This window comes from Thamnophis sirtalis, unplaced genomic scaffold (genome assembly GCF_051295495.1).
Source record: "Thamnophis sirtalis isolate CommonGarterSnake01/CBP01778 unplaced genomic scaffold, rThaSir2_p1.2 scaffold_5, whole genome shotgun sequence".
Lineage (NCBI taxonomy): Eukaryota > Metazoa > Chordata > Lepidosauria > Squamata > Natricidae > Thamnophis > Thamnophis sirtalis.
This window is the reverse complement of record NW_028261385.1, coordinates 122,146,809-122,167,494: the sequence shown is the minus strand read 5'-3', so window position 1 is coordinate 122,167,494 and position 20,686 is coordinate 122,146,809. Positions and strand designations below refer to the sequence as shown.

General features: G+C 37.0%; 1 protein-coding gene across 2 annotated transcripts in view; it reads right to left on the bottom strand.

The window, feature by feature from the left end:
* Positions 1 to 2,535: 2,535 nt before the first annotated feature.
* The window catches only part of SLC1A4 (solute carrier family 1 member 4), a 29,349-nt gene continuing 11,198 nt past the window's right edge, over positions 2,536 to 20,686 (bottom strand). The window contains exons 2-10 of one of the 2 annotated variants that reach the window (XM_014075103.2): positions 19,818 to 19,860; positions 18,190 to 18,252; positions 17,068 to 17,127; positions 13,116 to 13,282; positions 10,529 to 10,762; positions 9,802 to 9,996; positions 9,150 to 9,284; positions 7,621 to 7,783; positions 2,536 to 3,988 (exon numbers count right to left, since the gene is read on the bottom strand). In XM_014075103.2, coding sequence (XP_013930578.2) covers positions 3,965 to 3,988; positions 7,621 to 7,783; positions 9,150 to 9,284; positions 9,802 to 9,996; positions 10,529 to 10,762; positions 13,116 to 13,282; positions 17,068 to 17,127; positions 18,190 to 18,252; positions 19,818 to 19,860 — 1,084 coding nt within the window. In that variant the 3' untranslated portion in view covers positions 2,536 to 3,964. Of the gene's footprint in view, positions 3,989 to 6,558; positions 7,784 to 9,149; positions 9,285 to 9,801; positions 9,997 to 10,528; positions 10,763 to 13,115; positions 13,283 to 17,067; positions 17,128 to 18,189; positions 18,253 to 19,817; positions 19,861 to 20,686 lie in introns of those variants that run through there. The other variant, XM_014075102.2, reaches the window with a different exon arrangement.

Below are 20,686 nucleotides of genomic sequence, written 5' to 3'. Positions count from 1 at the left end.
AGCCTCTTTCCTGGGCCTGTTTTTTTCCTTATAATGCTGACTCTGCCCCTTTTGAATGTGAAGAGATGTGTCATTTGTATTGCACCCCACAGTTGTCCTTAGCAACACTCAGAGGTGGCTAGATAAATTTCCATTACCATAGCTCTGATTATGAAAATGTCAGAATATATTATCAAGTTCTAAGAATACAGGCAAATCTTGACTTGCAACCATTCATTTAATGACTGAAGTTACAACGGCATTGAAAAAAGTGACTTCTGTTTTTCACACGATCACTGCAGCATCCCCAATACTCTTGTGATCAAAATTAGGAAGTTTGGAAACTGGTGTGTATTTATGATGGTTGCAGTGTTCTGGGAGCATATGATCACCTTTTGTGACCTTCTGATGAGCAAAGTTCATTTAAAAACTGTGGTAAAAAAAGATGATCATAAAATGTTGCAAAACTCACTTAACAACTGCTGAGCCTACCAATCGAAATTTTGGGTTGAATTCTGATTCTAAAGCAAGGACTACCTGTAATGTTACATAATGGAATACATATTCTTTTTCCAATAATGACAAATGTTCATTCAGTCTAAAGGGTTTTTATTTCAGATTCAGAAAAACTGTGAATAATTAACACAAGATTCATCGAATGTCAAGTTACAAAATAATTAAACATAATTCTCTGCACTGCTTTCCACCAAAACAGTTAGGAACGGTTGGGGGTTTTTAGAAGTGGAAAAACAGTTATCAACTCTAGTCACATATTCATTTTCATTTTTTTATATACATATACACATTTGATCCTTGATAGTGATGACAACCTTACAGAGATGCATGATCAAAATTAGGAGCATGCAAAATGTTTCAAATTTGAACTAGCAATAGCAATAGCAATAGCAGTAGACTTATATACCGCTTCATAGGCCTTTCAGGCCTCTCTAAGCGGTTTACAGAGAGTCAGCATATTGCCCCCAACAATCTGGGTCCTCATTTTACCCACCTCGGAAGGATGGAAGGCTGAGTCAACCCTGAGCCGGTGAGATTTGAACCGCTGACCTGCTGATCTAGCAGTAGCCTGCAGTGCTGCATTTAACCACTGCGCCACCTTGGCTCAACTACCGGTACTTCTAGTCGAAATTCCCATCTCAAGAGTGAAATGAGCTGTTTTTATTATTGTCAATACAACTTTTACAATATTTGGAAATTGGAAATACAATATTTCTGAAACAACTGAACAATCCCATTTTGCATTTGAAACATTTTGAATCTTTTATATTCGAAGTGGAATGCTCCAAAGACAAAATGATTTGAATTTGAAATATTCTGCATGCCTGCAAACAAAATACATATTGAGAACATTACATTCAGAGACAGAAAACAATACTTAGGAAATGGAGTGGTTAGCTGTTGCTGACATACATTATTCTATAATCCTGATAAAGCACTGTTCTACAATGCTTTATCTAATTTCAGATTTGAAATCTAACATTTATATTCCTGTAAAATAGAACAGACAATGTGTTTTCTCAGGAGTTCAGACCCAGGGCTAAACTAAGTATCTAACTAAGGATCTTGAGAAGAAATACATGAGATGAACAGCACTGTGAATAAAACACAGGTAAAGCAGCACTTTAGGTACAACACAATAAGGCAGGTGGTGTCATCATCGCTTATGTCTAATATCATAGAGTGAAGATTTCCTTATCCTACACAGATTCCAGATCCACCTTTGGTTCACAGTCTCCACCTTTGTATTATGCAGCTGTTCATTTTCATTACAGCAAAGCACGTCCACATTCTACTTGACTTGGATTAGAAACTTCAGTACAGAAAGACACAAGTGGCAATGTAGGGTAGTATAATCTATCACTAGTATTTGAATTGAAGAGTACATCGTAAGAGACACAGTTTAAAGATACATATTAATGAAAGCTAATCAGAATAGCTCACTGTAACTGTAAATACAGAACCATATTTCTCCTTATTAACAGACAGCTTAGTTGCTCTAAATGATTCCATTAATTGGAGGAGGGGCTGTTGTTAAATATTAAGGTAAGGTAGAAGTATATTAGCCAATTTAATGTGATAACCGTTCCATCTGGTCATAAGAATTTTATTCAGATCTTGGTAGAAGCTGACATTCAGCTGTGCCAGTGAGAAAAAAATAAGAAAGCTTCTCAATGTTGTAAAAAAAAATAGTCCTGTTTGATGATTCCTCATGTGAGATAATCTCCCCTAGTATTATATTGAGCAATTAGAGCATTTCTGCACCTAGTTTTGGCATCTTTGCTACAGCAATACTGTTCTCCTTGTTTTCACAGTGACATTTTTCTTCGACAATTCAGCTAGTGTTCTTTTATTAAGCTCTCCAAAATCTCCAATCACCAATGTATTTGCCATGAAACCCAGGGGGTAGGTAGCTTAGGCCCACCACCCAAAGTTTTCCTTTCTCCTTGCTCTCAAGCAACTACAGGAAAAGGCAAAGACGGCAGTGGGAATCTGATATTGGAGTAGCAGCTGGGGTTTTTTTTTAGAGGGTTTTTGTTGTGGGGGGGGGCGTGCTCAATAGCAAGGGAATGCACTGATGGTTCAGTGTAAATTCTGGGAATGGGAATAAACACAATGAAGATTGAACACAAAGTCTAATTAGAGTAATATCCTTTTTTAGCCAAGCTAAAAAAATGGAATAGCAAGAGGAAAAAACACAAGCTGATAGCCTATTTTTAATTAGTGTGAAGATGGAATTTGGGAGGAGGATGAAAACTTGCAAATTAGGGCCTCAACACTATCACAACAAAATCTGCTGTGCAGTATCTGTGCCTAGAATGTCAGCATTTTTTTAAAAAGCTGATCACCCAATTCAAAAATATGTAATTATTTTCCAGCTTTGTTTCACCTGTTCATAGTAACTTTAAACACATGTTAGCACGCAGAATATAAATCTATAAATCTCCATCTCATTCCTGCTTAGAATCAGCATGATTCTCTTACAATTTTCAGCAGCCCAATTTAGAGTTCCTAAAATGCTGTACAACAGATTTTTTAAAATTTTAATTAATCCTCTGCTTCACTTTTAAATTTTGATTTCCTTCCACATTCCCCATTTTGATAAATTAATGAATATTTCATTCTAGCTGTTTAAACCTATCTAAATGAAATAAGAAAAATAAAAACCAGAAAATTGAAATATCACACATTGCAATGGACACCTGAAAAATTAGAATTTGTACACTGCAAGTGCTAATATGATACATTAGGAAGGAGCAGTTTAAATAGTCAAGATTGCTGGCATCTTTTGAAGTAACTTTTATGCCACTGAAATCAATAAGGGAGGCATCAAAACTCATTAGTATAGCATATGTTTTATCCACACAAACTCCTATGGGTAAATTCCTGATGTCTCTTAATTTAAGTAATAATAATAATGTATCATATACAATATAGACTCTTACATAGTCTATGTCATTTTGCCTTATATGCATTATTTTTTAGGCATTACTGAGTTTCAAGCAATATGACACTTTGACCTGAAGATCGATATATCATCCATATGCAAAAAAACTCAGTTACATTTACTCGTTAGCAAAGTACAAAAGTACAAATTTCTCAATGGGAACAGGACAGGAAGGATATGCTAACCTTGGATTTGGTCCAGGGATTGTCCAAAAGCTAAATAAAAAATAATCAGTAATGAAAAAGACCTGTTCTACTCAGTTGCCTGCTCTTTGCCATCTTGATTTTCCTCCAGACAACCTCCCCCACCCCCTTCTTGGTACCATTAATAAACAATCTGATAAAAGAAAAGGCAATATTATTTTATAAAATAAATCAGGGGAAGAACATAGATTCATTTTCTGTAATTATGCTGGTAGTGACCCAAGATCTGAACTGAGGAGGCTATTGAGAAACACCTGCTTTCTCTCTCTTCTCTCTCTTTTCTTTTCTTTTTCTGGATACTATTGTCAATAAATTGCTGTCAAACCAGTCTTCGGTTCGGCCACTATAAAAATATGAAAAAAATAGCTTTACTAGATAAAAGAGATTCCCCAAGGGCATTTATATTGTGAGCAGTAATCAAAGCTCTCAACCAATCTGGCTTTTCCATTTGGTAAAATAATTTGCTACTTAAATGCCTCACACTGTTACTGTACATATTCATGCTTAATACTGTGTTGTGTTAGATAGGTCACATTTCTGATGGTAGCACCAAGAGCACCTTTGATTAGACCTTCCTAATTTTTGTGGTCATTAATGACAAGTTGTATTTTGAGAGGCAGGCAGGTTGTACTGTCAATCAAGGCTCACAGATATTTTTCTTTCCAATATGTCTACTCTTGCTGGCACAATGGTCTGGTTGTCTCAATAATCACTGGGATTACATTATTAAAAAGCCCTCAAATAAAACAATACTAAGCTGCTATAGAAGACATTATTAGTGCTCTCGAAGGCATATTTTTTACATAGCAGATTTTTTTTTTAAGTAAAAGATATGCCCAACTAGGATCTTAAGAGGGATTCCTTGGGTATGTTCTTTTTGTGAGAACTAAAATTACATATCTGCATTTGCAACTCCTTTTTGCAGTTCCTACTCAGTTTCAGCTTTCCAGTGCCTAAAATGACATAAAAAGCTGAACAAGATTTCCTTTCTCTATAGAGAAAAAAATACTATGTCTGGAGTTTTACAGCTAAGGAAAAAACATTAAGGGGAAAAGGTATGAAAACTATTCCATGGCGTAATAAGTGAACAGGGAGAAATTTCACGTCTCACACGATACTAAAAACAATACTTTCCTCCAATTAAAGTAAAAGTTGCGAGGTTCAAGATCCACAGTTGACTTTACTGATTTTGAAATCCTGCACAAACATTGTAACTACTGCTCAAAGTGTGCTAAATCTGTTGCAGGAAGTAAATCAGTATTCTATGTGCTGATTAATTATTTCCTGCACACCTATGCAAGTGGGCAAGATGGATTATAATTCACAAATTCCAAAACAAGATGCAAAATGATGCCAGGATAAAGAGAAATATTTTCTTTCTCTATGAGCAGATCCTCTAAAACAGTATTTTCTTCACGTTTGGGAACTTTAAGGTATGTGGACTTCAATTTCCAGAATTCCCTAGCCAGCTGACTGAGGAATTCTGAGAGATGGAGTCCACACATCTTAAAGTTCCCAAATGTGACAAACACTGTTGTAAAGGAAGCTAAATGCTTTTCTACCACTAAAAGTCAATCTAGTCAGCCAGCTCAAAACTTCTCCTTTGTAAGAATGCCTGTTTCCTGAAAATGTACGCTCAGCAACTGAAACAAAGGATAGATGCAATCTTATGCCTTAATGATTATCTAACTGAAAAGTAATAGGATTATCTAGATTATGACTCTGTTGCAAGAGGATCTGCCATTCTGACTGGCAGCAATACAAACAGGTCAGGTTTAACTGACTGGCCTGCCCAAAGAATAGAGATTCCTGTGTCAGCATTTGCTACATCAATTGGTAAGAATACTTCATAATGTGTTTGTCTGGTTAATACAGGAAGAGAAAAAGATACTACTATATTTATTATGTGCTCACATTGAAAGAATGGGTACTGTGGGATAAACATATAACCCATTCAAAAGGCTTCCTTTATAGTTACATAAAGTTGCTTTATAATTTATAAGGACAACAGTTGTTGTTTCTGGAAAGGTAAATATTTATCAAAACAATCCCTTGCCCTTCAACCAAAGGTGTTTATGATTAAAATCTGACTCCTCCTCCTCCTTTTTTGATTCGGATTAATCCCATTAACTTTACTGTATATTCTGAATTTGGAATTCATCAGATTGAAAATGGCAAATTAGGACAAATGACATAACATGCTAAGAATTCTGGGAACTGGAGTTGTGGCCCATCTGGGAGGCATCAGGTGAGTTGTCTTTTCCTGCCCAGGGCTTTAAGGTTAATTTTGCAGGTGGGAAATTATAACATATTATATCCTTTTGAAAAATATTTTCATACTGGGACAAAGACAGGTAATATTCCAAACAACTTTAAATAATGGAATTGAATTTCTGACTGCCAGAAAAATAGTATCTGAATAGTATCTCTTATGCAAGAAGATTAAAGACCAGAATTGTGTGATTAGTTGTCCACACATATCCTCTTGAAAGTAATGCTGGAGTGAGGGAAAAGCAACAAATGAAGCTTCATGATTATTACCAGGCTACATTTAAGCACCCATTTAAATGTACTTGTATGTAAACTATTTGAAGCTAAAGAAAAAAATATTGGTCATTATGTCACCAGGCACTAAATAAGCATGGAGTTAATCTGTTCATGAATTGATAGAAACACAATTCATATACCTACTGGTTTTGGGGAAATAGGTAGCATAATACGTATCAGATGCAGCCTGTCCTTTTGATAAACAATTTGTTTTTAGGTCCAGTTATAGATGCTCAAAAGGATCATTCTAGATACAATGTCCACTAGGTGTATTGGGACTACAAATCTGAAAATTCTAGCCAGCCTTCCATTGCCAATGAAGAGTCCCAATTTGGGACAGTTCTAAGCGGAAAACATTAAAAGCCATACAATATGCTGATCCAGAACAAAGATAATCTCTCGCAGCACCATCTGCAGACATGACATCAAGCTAGGAAACTAGAAATCAATTCCTGCTTTGTAGTAATAGTAGTACATATTCATCCTGGCCATTCATTAATATTTCTTTCCAGGAACAACAATCAAGGATTAATATAAATTGCTGAGAGTGTCTCAAAAGCTATTTAAGCTTCACGTGTAACAAACAATTATGAAAGTTGCAACCCAACTTTTGAAGAGAAAGGCAATGGTTCAGCTTCTTGCTTTCTTTTTTGGTCCAGTAAGGTTTGACATACAGGAAGGTTTAGGAAGAGAGCAATAAATTATAATGGTCCTTTTTAGGCTAATCTGGACTGGTGGCCCTTAGCTACTGTATATACTGTATATATCTGATAACGTATTAGTTTAATTCTATTCTCCTTCAAAAGGGTTTGCTTCTCTGACTTATCAAACTAGAATAAAGAGTTAAGTCCCACAAACTATATCAATCAAAATAAACTGATCCCTTAAGAATATCTTTCAAACAGTCATGCAGGATCGATGCAGTAAAATTACAAGAAACTCCATTTCATTCCTGTATAACTTCAGTTAATAAGACATTCCCAAAATCTCTGAAATTTCACAGTCTATCTTATAAAGTGGGCTTTAATTTTTATTTCATAGCAAGAAGAAATTGTCTAGGATAGCTGTCATTCACTTACTACATTTGTCTTGCATATGTTACTCATATACACATAAGGATGCAGCAGCACTTTTTGTACCAACTAAAGTTTTCATTCTTGTCTCTCTCACACACAAACACATATATAGAAGCTTGCACATATTTTGTAGTCTGTGGCTGTTACCACTGTGTTCTGTGCCATCAGAATGGAAGAGGACATGCCTGCTTAAAGTCAGGGGGGCATACAGACTCTATTCAACAAGTACTTTCTAAATTACAGTGCCCATAAAGTGGCCTCCACTCTTTTATATTCATAGGACTGAATCATTAGATGTTGGATCTTGAGAGCTAGATGGTGGAGGGGTGACAGCTTGAACCTTGTGTGTTACCAGAGGTGATGTTTCCCCATCAGCCTTGGTGTTTGGAATGGCTTCCACCTGGACATCGCTAAGTTCTGTGTCTTTCTCCTTCGTTTCTTTTGGATTCAGATAATCAAGAATACCTGCTCCAAAGGCGTCACCTTCAACGTTAACAACTGTTGTGGTCCGGTCCCTGATCAATAGGAAAAACATGGAAACGTTTTCACTGGTGTTAATGAAATGCATATGTAAGCATTTGCAGTGGCTCAGACTACCTTTAAAAGCAATAGGTTTGAGAAGTGTTCATTTGCCATCTTCTATATTAACAGTGATCTGTGTTCAAAACTAAAAATATTGTTTTCCCCCCAAAATAAGACAGGGTCTTTTGACCGCCGCCCCCCAAAAATAAGTGCTTGGCCTTATTTTTGGGGAGGTCTTATTTTTGAGGTGCAGGAGGAGGAGAGTGTCGTCACCTCATGGCTGCTATTGTGTTGCAATATTTTGGGAGGGCTTATTTGTGGGGGAGAGATATTTTAGCACATGCGCTCAAAAGCCCGATTGGACTTATAATCCGGGGAGGCCTTATTTTCAGGGAAACAGGGTATCAAAAAGCACAGCAAGCAAAGATGCTTTTTAAAAAGCTCTGTCCTATTCTCCATAAGCAAAAGTTAAGATCAGAAACTCAGCCTGAACAGTTTGCTGAAGGAGAATGTAGTACTGTCCTGTATCCATCAGTTCATCATTTTTTTTCTGGCCAGCAAGGTGAGTGTTTCCTTTTTGCTGGAGTACGTGCTTGTAAAATTGGGAACTGGCAACTCTTTTTAAGACCCTACCTTCAATTTTAAACATACTCCGCCAAGATATTTTACCATCATTCTGAGGAAAAAGAACCTAAACAAATATTACATCCTCCCTGGGAAGTTTTGATGCTTCAAAAGTTTTCTTGGAGCAAAACTCTGTTTCTTGTTTAGAACAGTGGTTCCCAAACTTGGCAACTTTAAGACTTGTGGACTTCAACTCACAAGTCTTAAAGTTGCCAAGTTTGGGAACCACTGGTTTAGAATAATTCTGTCCATCCTTTTCCTGACATGAGAAACATTAACATCCTTTGCATTTAATTGAATGTAACTTTTACAGCAGTTATGGCTTAGCCCAAATAAAAAATACTTGTGCCTTGAAATGCAGCCTCTCTTTCATCTCATGCAATGACAAAAAAAAAAACCCACTGTAAAATCTCCCCACCCCAAGAAAAAGGATGTAAATTTTGTATCATGAGATACATAGTTTTTAATAGCTAATTTCTCTGCTCATCCCCCTCTCAACTTCAGACAACTTTTGTGATTGGAATGGAAAAAGATGCAAATCAAAAATTTAGAGCAGTGAGTTTCTTACTCCCTTCAGCAGTAATCAACAAATTCTGCTGTGTGGTTTGCAACTGCTCCCTTCTGGATGAAAGTACTTTTTAAAGGTTGCCCCTACAAGGGGTTATTAAGACTCTTGATACTTTGACAGCCACTATATCCAAAGAGTCAACATACACACATGTTGTGTATACTCACACAATCCAGTCCACAGCCAATATGAGAGAGATGTCATTTGTGGGAAGTCCAATAGCCTCCAAGATAATAGCTATGGTTAAAACTCCTCCAGCTGGAATTCCAGCAGCTCCCACACTGGAAGCAGTGGCAGTAACCCTGTCAATAAAATTATTTTTGGCTATGTTGAAATTTCATAGATGTATTAAAATAACACAGAATCATATTCAAAGTTTATTTTCTGTTCTCAGGACTCTACACTGATGCCATGCATTGGAGATAGACTGTTTGTACAACTTGCCATTGTACATCCTGCATATCAGTTTAATTGTAGTTGCATCACGTTTGGGTGTAAAACTGATCAAAATTACTAAAATGATTCAGAAGGGACTTAAATTGTCATTAAATGTCACTTAATGACATTTCTACTTGCTGCTTCCTTTTGCATTGCCACCCACAGCACTGTCAAGCCAAGTATCCCTTTAGGCTCTTATTCTCTACATCACAATAAACTATAATCTCCTTAGAAGGAGAAAAGTGTGACTCCTTTCAGCATTTCCCTGAAGGACATAATTTGTAATTTATGCTTCAACCAAAGTGCAATGTGGCAGGCTAGAAAGAATCAAATAGTTTCTGATTCTTCTGATGCACCTGAGCAGCGGACACTATCACTTACAGAATGGTAAAGATCTGTCCAATATTGAGGTCGACGTTGTTCAGTTGAGCAATAAAGACAGCAGCTATACACTGGAAAATAGCAGCTCCGTCCATATTCACAGTAGCCCCAATAGGCAGAATAAATCTACTAATCCTTTTGTCTACTTTGTTGTTATCTTCAATGCATTTGATCATTGATGGAAGAGTTGCAGAGCTAGATGTGATCAAGGAAGAAGCACAAGAACGTCAAGTCCAGCAATGTTCCTGCAGCCCAAAATATAAGCATTTGTCTGTCAGCCTAAATAGATAATGTAACATTCCAGATACGGGCTGTTCCTGAAAATTAGGACAAAAGATTCTACTTTATTCATTTCCAAAACAAATGCCTGAATCTTATGAGAAAAAATAAAAAGGGAGTTTTATTATACATTTTTATTATTATGTCCATTTCAAGTTTCTATTATCTGGTTTAAAGAAACATTTTTACAGTCAAGCACCTTAGTATTCTCAAATTGTTACTTTCCGCACCCTGTAAGATACTATAATATAGCCATTAAAACCTTTGCCATCAAGCCATATTTTTCCATATAGCGACACAGACTATCTATACTCCATTCTAAAAGTCTGCCTTACATTTTAATAAATGTAAAGTCCCTTGTTTTACAAGAAAAGCCAAGTTATATTATTACCCTAAATTCAAACAATGTCATCCTCATTTCAGAAATAGAAGCAAAAAATCCACCAACCTGGAACAAGTAGCAAATGCTGTGGTGAAAGGAGTTATAAGTCCTAACAGAAAAGTGAAAGGGTTTTTGCGTGTAACTGCAAAATAAATAAGTGGTAAAATAATCCCTCCATGAATAATATGGCCAAGAATTGATGCAAAGATGTATTTTCCAAGGCTTGTCACCAGCAGGATAATATTATCCATTTCCACAATCTTGCTTCCAACTAGAAATGTAATGCCAAGTGGTACATACCTGAAAAGGAAGCACCGAGTGTTACCATTGAACTCTAAATAACATTCGTATTTTTGACAGAATGAAAATGAAAAAGTCAGTGATTTCTGAAACCCACACTACAGGCCTCAATAAAGAATAAGCATCAGATTGTCATACAAAATTTCCCTCGGTAAATTGAATCTTTATCTCTTTTTCTGTTGTGGGACATTTATTTGCACATTTGCTACTACTCTTGAGAGAACCAATTAAACTGAACAAATTAAAGCATCAGCAGTGAACACATGTATTTCATATTCAAAGGATAATGGTGTGAATGAGGGTTATTTTCATAAATAATGATTTAAGTAATATGTTACGATGAGCAGAGAAGTAAATGGTATAAAAAGTGATCAAATCAGAAGAGGCTGTTTTATAGCTTTTGGGTTGAACCAGAGGTGGGTTCCTTCCAGTTCGGCCCGGTTCAGCCGAGTAGGTAGTAACTCGGCTAGCCACACCCCCGAACTGGTTCGATCAGCAGTGCTTTAGGTGCTGCCATCTTGTTTTTTCCTTCTGCGCATGCGCAGCATTTTTTACTACTGTGTATGCGTGCATAGCGCACATCAAGTGTGTGCATGTCCAAAGTGCATCCCTGAGCAAACCAGCAGTAGAAGAAGCTGCATACAAATAAACTAAATACAAATACAAATAACCATGGTTTCCCTTCTAGCAGAAGCTGTGAGTGTTGAAGGACCCTCCAAATAATGAACCTGGCCATTCAGACACAATGATACTGACAGCAGCTCATTTGAGTTCAGCTTAGTCTGTTCTCTCTCATCCAGATTCTTACAGTCTCCAGACATTTGGCTAGAATATCACTAGCATCATCCTATGCCTCAGAGGTGACAATGTAAAGTTGGTATATCAACCAGCTTTATTTGGTTGATTATATCACACTCCAAATGCCAAACATTCACTTCTGTGACCCTCCACATATGACATGCCATTGGGTCAATCTGGCACACCCCACCATTGACTTAACAAGCAGAACCACTGCAAAACAAGGCCTGTAGTCTCAGATTCTTGTAGGCCAGCCAGTAAGATACTATGGCTGATTGCATTGAAAGCCATTGCTTGCAGAGTTTTCCAAAGTCTTCAATTTTTACTAAAGCAAACCTTTTAATCAGCATTCAGCAATTTCAAAAATTGGGCAAATGCTCCCAATGTCAAGCCAATGCCACAAATCAAAAGAGGTTAGAATAAAGAAAGGTGGCTAATTAAAGAAAAAAATCTTCCAACCCAATTTAAAGAAGAAAAAAAGGTATCCATATGGCAATAGTCATAGAAGACCAGACTAGAACCATTTCAGTTAAGAGTTTGGCTACCACTTTCCTCTCCCACTCAGGAAAGCAGAAAACTCTATAAAGTAACACCTGAAGGTCTCTCTGAAAATGACAGTGGTATGGTATGGAGTGAATTTGCCAGAGTCCCAAGAAGGGTACCTTCTTGTACAATTTCAGCTTCCATGATCCTTTCATTCTATAGAGATTTTGAAGGACAAACTGCAAGTCCTGCCTATTAGCTGGCCTTTTTCAATTCCAATATTGAATCAGAAAAGAAAAAGCTGCCATATGCTAAATATTCAGATCAGTTGCACAAGAGACATGAGAGAAATCCAGGCCTTGACCGGTCAATAGCCTATCTACAATGCTCTTGAGTCAATATATATCAAAGTAGGGGGGGAGCAGTTGATCGATTTCAGCTGCTCGGTTTTCTATATCAACTTTCCATGCCACATTGGCAGAAGGAAGTTAGAATTAGCTGATTCAGCAGAACAGGGTATAATGTTCTTCTTAGAAACAACAGTTTTAATGCCCAACTGGTAATTCTGTAAAATTCCATGACAATAGTGTTGTTACATATTATATAAGCAATAAATGGGTAATTCTAAATGCCTTTGTCAAGAAGCAAATGCTACTGAATACAGTAAGAGTGTTGAATAACCATGTTTAGATTTGCACAATTAAAACCCAAAAGATATGGAAACAGGTTACTAATATAGCCACGCAACCAATGGGGGTGCAGACGAAATCCAACTGTTGAATATACAAACCGGGATATTAATAACTGAATATTTATGCCCCGGGTAACACAACCAGCAGAATAAACATTCTCCTCAACCTACTGCATATACCACCTTCTATTTGATCTTAGATTCTGCTAGGCCGTCAATCAGCTGGTAATTGTCCCTCTCAAATTAGATGCTACAGATTATGAAGACCCTTTACTACAGACTTTAGAGTTGAAGAGAGGGTAGTGTGTGTAGTAAATTGTATTTTAAACTGCTCCAGCACTGGGAAGTTTTTCAGATTGCAATATTATTATAAACACTCACCACATAATCCAAGATACTAAGACCATGGTTGCCTCGTTGAAAGAATTAAAGAAACGAATGAGTTCTTCTCCTTCAGGTCCAAGTTTTTTCAAAGCTACTCCCAAAACCAGAGCAAAGAGCACAAGCCCCAGAATATTCATTCCTTCAATTTCAGTGCCAACAGGGAACTGTGAATGAGATACACATAGCCATATACCATTAAGTGTTTTAATGTGGTGTGCCAATTATATGAAGCTAGATCTCCCTTTTGATATTAATTGCAGTTAACAAATGAATGGAATCAGCACTCTATGACCAAAGAAAAACCCACTAGAAATAATTTGTTCTCTTGAATAGAGATGTAATCTTTTGACAGAAGAAGTAATTTTCATAAGAGTCTTCAGAATGAAGATGTTAGATCCTCATTATTTACCATGTTGACATACTGTAGAGTTGAAAGCATTGTGTATTTAAGATTAAGTACATTATTTGTACTTATAATGTAAGATTTTTACAACACAAGGAGCATTTCAATTTGATCGTTTTGGAAGGAGGAAATATCATTTACCTAAACTACTTGTTTATTCAAAGTGGTCCTTGATACCATCTAGTTATCTTCAAATACTTTGTGCAGACTACAAAGGCAAATAATTATTGCCACATCATTTTATGGGCAGTAGAAAGGTATTACATATATTTGCTGACTGAGGATAGGCTTTGGGAATTTGAACTAAGGGAACTGACACACATACCCCCCTTTCATACATTCACGATCATGGCTAAATAGAACCTAGGCATATAACATTCATACAGTTTGAGAGTGGTAGAGAGAACTATTTTTATTCCACATTCCTCTTCACATTTATATTGTCTACCAAGTCAAAAGAGATAATAAACTGTAAGAATAAAATATATAGTTTGATTAATTTGTTAATGGGAATTAAACGGATAGCATTGAATAGCTATCCAAAAGACTATTTTTAAAAAGAGAAAAAAGCAAGTGGCTAAGGCAAAGAATTACTGTATACAACATTTATGTTATTGTCATATCACTGAATGAAATATATCTTTGAGGTTCTCTTCCAATGTTTGTACCACAAGTGACTATTGTCTGTGTGCTATAAGATAAATCAAATGCATGCAATTGTCAGAATTGCATGCAACCCTGTGTCAGGGTTCCAAATAACACCCCCAACCAAATAAGACTCAGAGGCAAGCATTTCCTCAAAGTTCCATTTGATTAGAGATGCCTAATAAACCCGAATCTGAAGTCTCCTGGGTTTTCCCCACCAAAGGAAAGTCTAAGTCCCTTCGCCTGCACCTACATGTCCATCACATGGTTCAATCAGGTCACCATCCTAACTGAATTAGTTTTCCAGTCATGCCTCTCTCTAGGTGCAGGCTGAATGTCCTTGACTCCCAGGGAAAGAATGTTGTTATGGCTACACATCGCACCTCATCGCCATCCAACTCCCCTCCCAGTTCCCACAGCATGCCCATCCACCAAAGTGTGGCAGCCCTGAAGATCCAAAGAAAAAGATGGCCTCCAGGGCTGACATCCTGTATAGTTTATTAAGAAGAATGATAGATTTTTTTGTTTCTGTTATAATTTTGTGAGGTTAAAACCAATTTCGTTGTATTTAAGTACAATGACAATAAAGGTTATACTTATACTTATAAGTCAAGGGATCCTATAAGTCCTGAAGTTAGTTCAGAGTTAGTAGGCATTAGTTCCTACTTTAGGACTACTTAAAAGATAAAGGTTCCCCTCGCACATATGTGCTAGTTGTTCCTGAGTCTAGGGGGCAGTGCTCATCTCCGTTTCAGCTCTGTCCAAAGACGTCTCCGTGGTCATGTGGCCGGCATGACTAAACGCCGAAGGCACAAAGAACACTGTTGTTACCTTCCCACCAAAGATGGTCCCTATTTTTCTACTTGCATTTTTTATGTGCTTTCGAACTGCTAGGTTGGCAGAAGCTGGGACAAGTAATGGGAGTTCACTCTGTTACGCAGCACTAGGGATTCAAACCAAACTGCTGACCTTTCTGTAGGACTACTTAGACTTTTGTAAAGAAAATGCTGTACTGGAAAGAACCAGAGATTTTCTCTCCATGTTAGTAAAATAAACATAAGCTATGGTGTGGTACTATGTTATACAAACATAAGCTAATATTGCTAACAAAGATATAAAACTATCTGGTTCCTAACATTACTAACAAGAAGAATCTGCAAAAATAGAGATTTCCCAAGTAGAAACGGGAGAGATCCTGTAACTTCTTCCATGATGAAACAAGGAGACAAGGCTCAGGTTATGCCACTCAGTCAGGTGGAGAGGACTAGAACTAATCTCCCACTTCTGACTTCAACATCACTGAAAGTGACGTCGTTCAGAGTATCCACAACTTCAAATGAGATTTACAAAGCAAACATATACTGCATATCCTGGAGAGACAAAACTGATCTCAAGCAGGCAACACAAAAGCAATCCAGGACTTAAGGACAGCCTAGCAATATCATACTATGTTTCTGAGCTGCCCACATAATTTCATATAGCAGTGCAATGTTAGGTGCCAAAATGAGAAAATTCCACATTGTTAAACGTCCAAAGGCTACACTGCACTCTTATGAGAGAAAATAAAAAGAGAACAATTGTTCCATAGTAGTGCTACGGGTTGGAGGCCTCGTTAATACATCCCCTCACAGTTCCGTAGTTATTAACTCCATGATTTTGTAAGAAGAGCTGTTGGTGGGGGTTCCCGGAGCATGATTTGACAAAATAATGTGAATAAGCAGGAACCATGCTGTTCAAGTTAGAGCTACAAAGCATTAGGTAACCAGATTGTGACCTGGAGGTAGATCTAATTTCACAGATGTCCTCATGGATCATATATGGGGAAAATGGATGAATGAGGGATGAACTCTCCACAAGTGATTCCTGGTGCTCTGTGAAGGATGAAACAAGTGGCTTCTTGCCTCAGCTATTGCATACGTCCCACTCTGGGGGAAAGTACAGACTATGCATGAATTGGCAGGACACTTTTAAAGCTTCCATGAGCTGGAAAAGTGTAGGATAGCTTCTGTCTGCTGGAATGGCTCAGTCTTCTGCATACTTTCTCCATTTAAAAAATGCACACTGATAGAACTGGCAGGAGGACCACTTCATACTGCCTTTTTCAAGAAAAGCAACAAGCAGCTGACAATTGTAAGTTAATGAAGGACTTTTGAGAGAAAAAGAGACCTTTTCTGCCACAAACCTATCTGATTCTGGCCCAAACATTCATTGATCTGGACTGTTTTGTTTCCATAACATTTTCCCTCCAATGCAACTTGTTTCTTAAATCAGCACAAGTGGAGAGTAACCACAATTATTTGGCCACTAAGCAGAATTGTATGTTTTAGGCCGATAATGTTTTTTTCTGTGGGTTTTCAGTTTTAGAAAGAGCCATGATAAGAAAGCCTCCTGTCAAAGGAGACAACAGGGATACGTTGAGGTTTTGTGGAACTACAAGCCTCTGAAGATTTGTATGATCTTACCAGCAGAGGGCTCATTTTGCCAAACTCTAATTGGAGTGAGGCTACCATGTATAATAGTCTCACGCTTCTTTCCTCCAGTACAAGAGGCAAGGTGGGATATAATAGTAATATAATGAACTAGAGAGCATCCAAGGTCTCGAGATTGCATGAATGATCTCAGTGCACAATTCAGAGGTTGCCTCATTAATTTTTTTCCCATTTTTTAAAGTCTCTGTCTGGTTTGTTACTTAATATTCTACGAAGGAATTAAAATAATGTGAATTGCATAACCCTAAAGCAATACTATAAAAATACTGCTTCTGTTGTGACTTTTGGTTTTCCCTGGGTCACTATAGCTTCTTTTGCTTCATGCGCAGTTAGAAGATGAAACAAAAGTCTAACCCTAAAACAAGCATTTATATACAAACAAACATATTTCATAAAATAATCACTTTCTTACCTTTTCAATAGTGGCATTCCCAAGGGAGGCATTTATTATTTCTTTATAATCAACAATGTACTGTTGATGAAAAATAATGTTTTGATTACATATATATCACGAGAACTGTAACGCGCTCTACATGGGGCTGCCCTTGAAGAGGGTTCGAAGACTTCAGCTAGTCCAGAACGCAGCTGTGCGAGCGATTATGGGTGCACTCAGGTACACCCACGTTACACCTATCCTCCGCGAGCTGCACTGGCTACCCATTAGTCTCCGGACTCGCTTCAAGGTGCTAGTCGTTACTTATAAAGCCCTACATGGCATCGGACCTGGGTACCTGAGAGACCGCCTCCTGCCAATTACCTCCCATAGACCGATCAGATCGCACAGACTAGGCCTTCTCTGGATCCCATCTGCCAGCCAATGTCGGCTGGCGACTCCCCGGGGGAGAGCCTTCTCTGTTGCAGCTCCAACCCTCTGGAACGAGCTTCCCATGGAGATCCGGACCCTTACTACTCTCCCGGCCTTCCGCAAAGCCACTAAGTCTTGGCTGCTCCGGCATGCTGGGGGGCTGTTGAAGTATCCAGCCCCACAGTAACTATGAATGTTGTGTATTTTAAATTGTTGTTTTGTCTATTTATCCCCTTCCCCTGTTTATTGTAAGCCGCCCGGAGTCCTTCGGGAGTGGGCGGCATACAAGACCAATAAACTGAAACTGAAACTGAGAAAGCTGCTCTTTCTATACTCAAGTATAAGCAATTATTTTACAAGTTAAAGTCTAGGATACGGTTGGCAAAGTGCTGACTTCCCAATGTGGAACTACAACTCCCATAATCTCTCACCACTGGCTTTAATAGCCGGTGTCAATAGGACATGAAGTACATTAACATTTGGAGGGTCAGTTGTTACCCATTCCTTTTGCCTGGACAGTTTTCTTCTGTGCTTATTTTTTTCCCAGGGATTCTTTCCAACATTCCCTGAGGTACAAACCTGGGCATAATCATTGAAAGGAATGGGATTTAATTCTGAACAAAAAAATAAATAAATAAAGGCAAAAAAATCCTTTGTAATGATACTAAGGATTAACTCAAAAGCATGTATACTGAGTGATAACATAACTTTAACAAAATCATTACTTACCTTTTCAATGGTAACATTGTCAATGGTTGCATTTCTAACTATGGCTTTATAATCAGTAGCATACTGTAAATGGAAAATATTGATTTTGTTAATATTTGTGGCACAATTCTAAACAAATATATAGGTTAAAACTAAATGACTTGTAAAAAAATTTAATGTGAAACTTTGAGGACTACAACATCATTGATGAAAGTTATAGATCCAATTTGGCCATATTTTTTTTGAACATACGATGTTGCTTATGCATGAAAAAACCTGTGCCTTTGAACTGTTAAAGGCTTTCTACATATCTGAAGCATTTTGGTAGGACAAAAGAATAAAAGCATTCAGTCATCAGGAACTGTCTCTTTACATCACTGCATTAAACCAGGAAAAAAATGAACAGGCAGTAAAGCAATACTCCATCCAAAGGAAGCAACATCAACAAAAGTTCCTCCACAATGTATATCTGATTTCATTTTTAAAACACTTCTTGGCATTTTTGGATTGCCGCTCATACAGCTAATCATAGAACACAAGGATTTCCCATTACCAAAATGGAATGGGATCAGATGAGATTCAAGTGCCAGTTAAACTACAGATTACATGTGAGATTCCATAAGAAGATTGCAACCCTTCTTACAGAATTTACAGCTGCCAGTGAAGATAGTCACATATATTTAGGCCTGTTAGATTCCAACTTAATATTTGTTACAAAGGACTGTAGTTTATTATAGGACTAAATTTTATTTTCTAAAATAAATTTCAGCAAAATTTATAAAACAAAAGGCTTCAAAAGGCTAATATTTAGCTTGTGAGACTATGACCCAGAAATCTTTCTGGTCAGAGAAGTGGGTACCTAAGAACTCCTGACTGTTTGGGAACACCACCACCTGCATGACACAATGAAATGTAAACAATTTACAAAGGGAGAAAGAGTAACTCAATCTTAAGGAACAGGGTAAATAGATGGCACTTTTATTAGTGGAATTAATATCTAATTATTAAGATTCTGTTTCAAAAATACCATGGAATTTAAATGGAATAAAAAGGATGTGAACTGGCAGCAAAAGTTCCATAGCGGTCATCACTCAGAGCTTGTTTATATTTTACAATTCCGGATTAAAGGTTCTTATTTTGGCAAACATCTTCTATCTATGTTTTATTGCCTCCCAGTTTTATAGAGAATGCAAAGTTAAGTCTTTGAAAGACATTAGAAATTGCTTGATTATTTTTGTATAGAAATATTTTGTTACATAGTTTGCATATTTTGTTCATATGGTTATAAATTAAGTCCACCCCCAAAATTGGAAAATAATGTTCATATATGTGAAAGGTGCCATGAAAAGATAATAAGGCCAGATTATTGCACAATCAAAAGCTTTTTATCAAGGATTCAAGCACCACATTGCAAATTCTTCCATTACCCCTTGTTCAGTATTTTCAATTTCCTAATTATCCAAACTGCTAAGATCTTCATAATATTGGAGTATTAGATATTCTTATAATTCTGTGTAGATTGACTCTTGTAAAACACAATTTTGTACTACCTATATCTGGCAAAGAATAGCATTACAGAAATCAAACTCTTTTTGATTGAAAACTCAGAGTTCAGAATAGATTTTTAAATAGATACAAAGGATAATTACCGATCGAAAGGCCGCAGCAATGAGATTTGATGGGAACAAATTTCTGAAAAAAACAAAAACAAAAATTAGGAGTTGATAATAGTTTATAATCTTAAATTGTTTGTACATTGGTATAAAATAATCTCTCTTTTAGGATTTAACATTAGTTCATCATTAACAAGGCAGAGTGCTTTACTGCATCAGCATTTTTTAGGCCTTAATAGACATACTTGCCTCAACAGCACATTTCAAAGAACTTACAAATAATTAACAATGTTATTAATAACTGTTTTCTTCAGCGGTCACGTGATACTTCCTACAAAATGTACTAAACTTCAGAAAGTGCAATCCATGGGCAGTAATGGCCAAAAAAAGGGAGCAAATCAAAGAATGATTCTAATTAAAAATGCAAGAGAATCTTAATTTGAAATTTTAGTCAGAAATATTTGTTTTCCCTATTTTATTTTGGGGAATTGTTTTTTTTAAAGTAGTGAGTACTTAAATATTGTTAAGTACATTAAATATATTTCTAATAGATATTCTATAGTTCTGTACTATTCTAAGGTATAATGTGCACAGTACATAACAGTATTAACCAGAGCCGAGGTGGCGCAATGGTTAAATGCAGCACTGCAGGCTACTTCAGCTGACTGCAGTTCTGCAGTTCGGCTGTTCAAATCTCACCGGCTCAGGGTTGACTCAGCCTTCCATCCTTCCGAGGTGGGTAAAATGAGGACCCGGATTGTTGTTGGGGGCAATATGAGGGCTGAAAGCCCTATGAAGCGGTATATAAGTCTAACTGCTATTGCTATAATACCAGTACAGGAATCAAATATCAAATGTATAAAGCATTCATAAAATTATAGTATCTAATAAGCAAAGTTCAATTC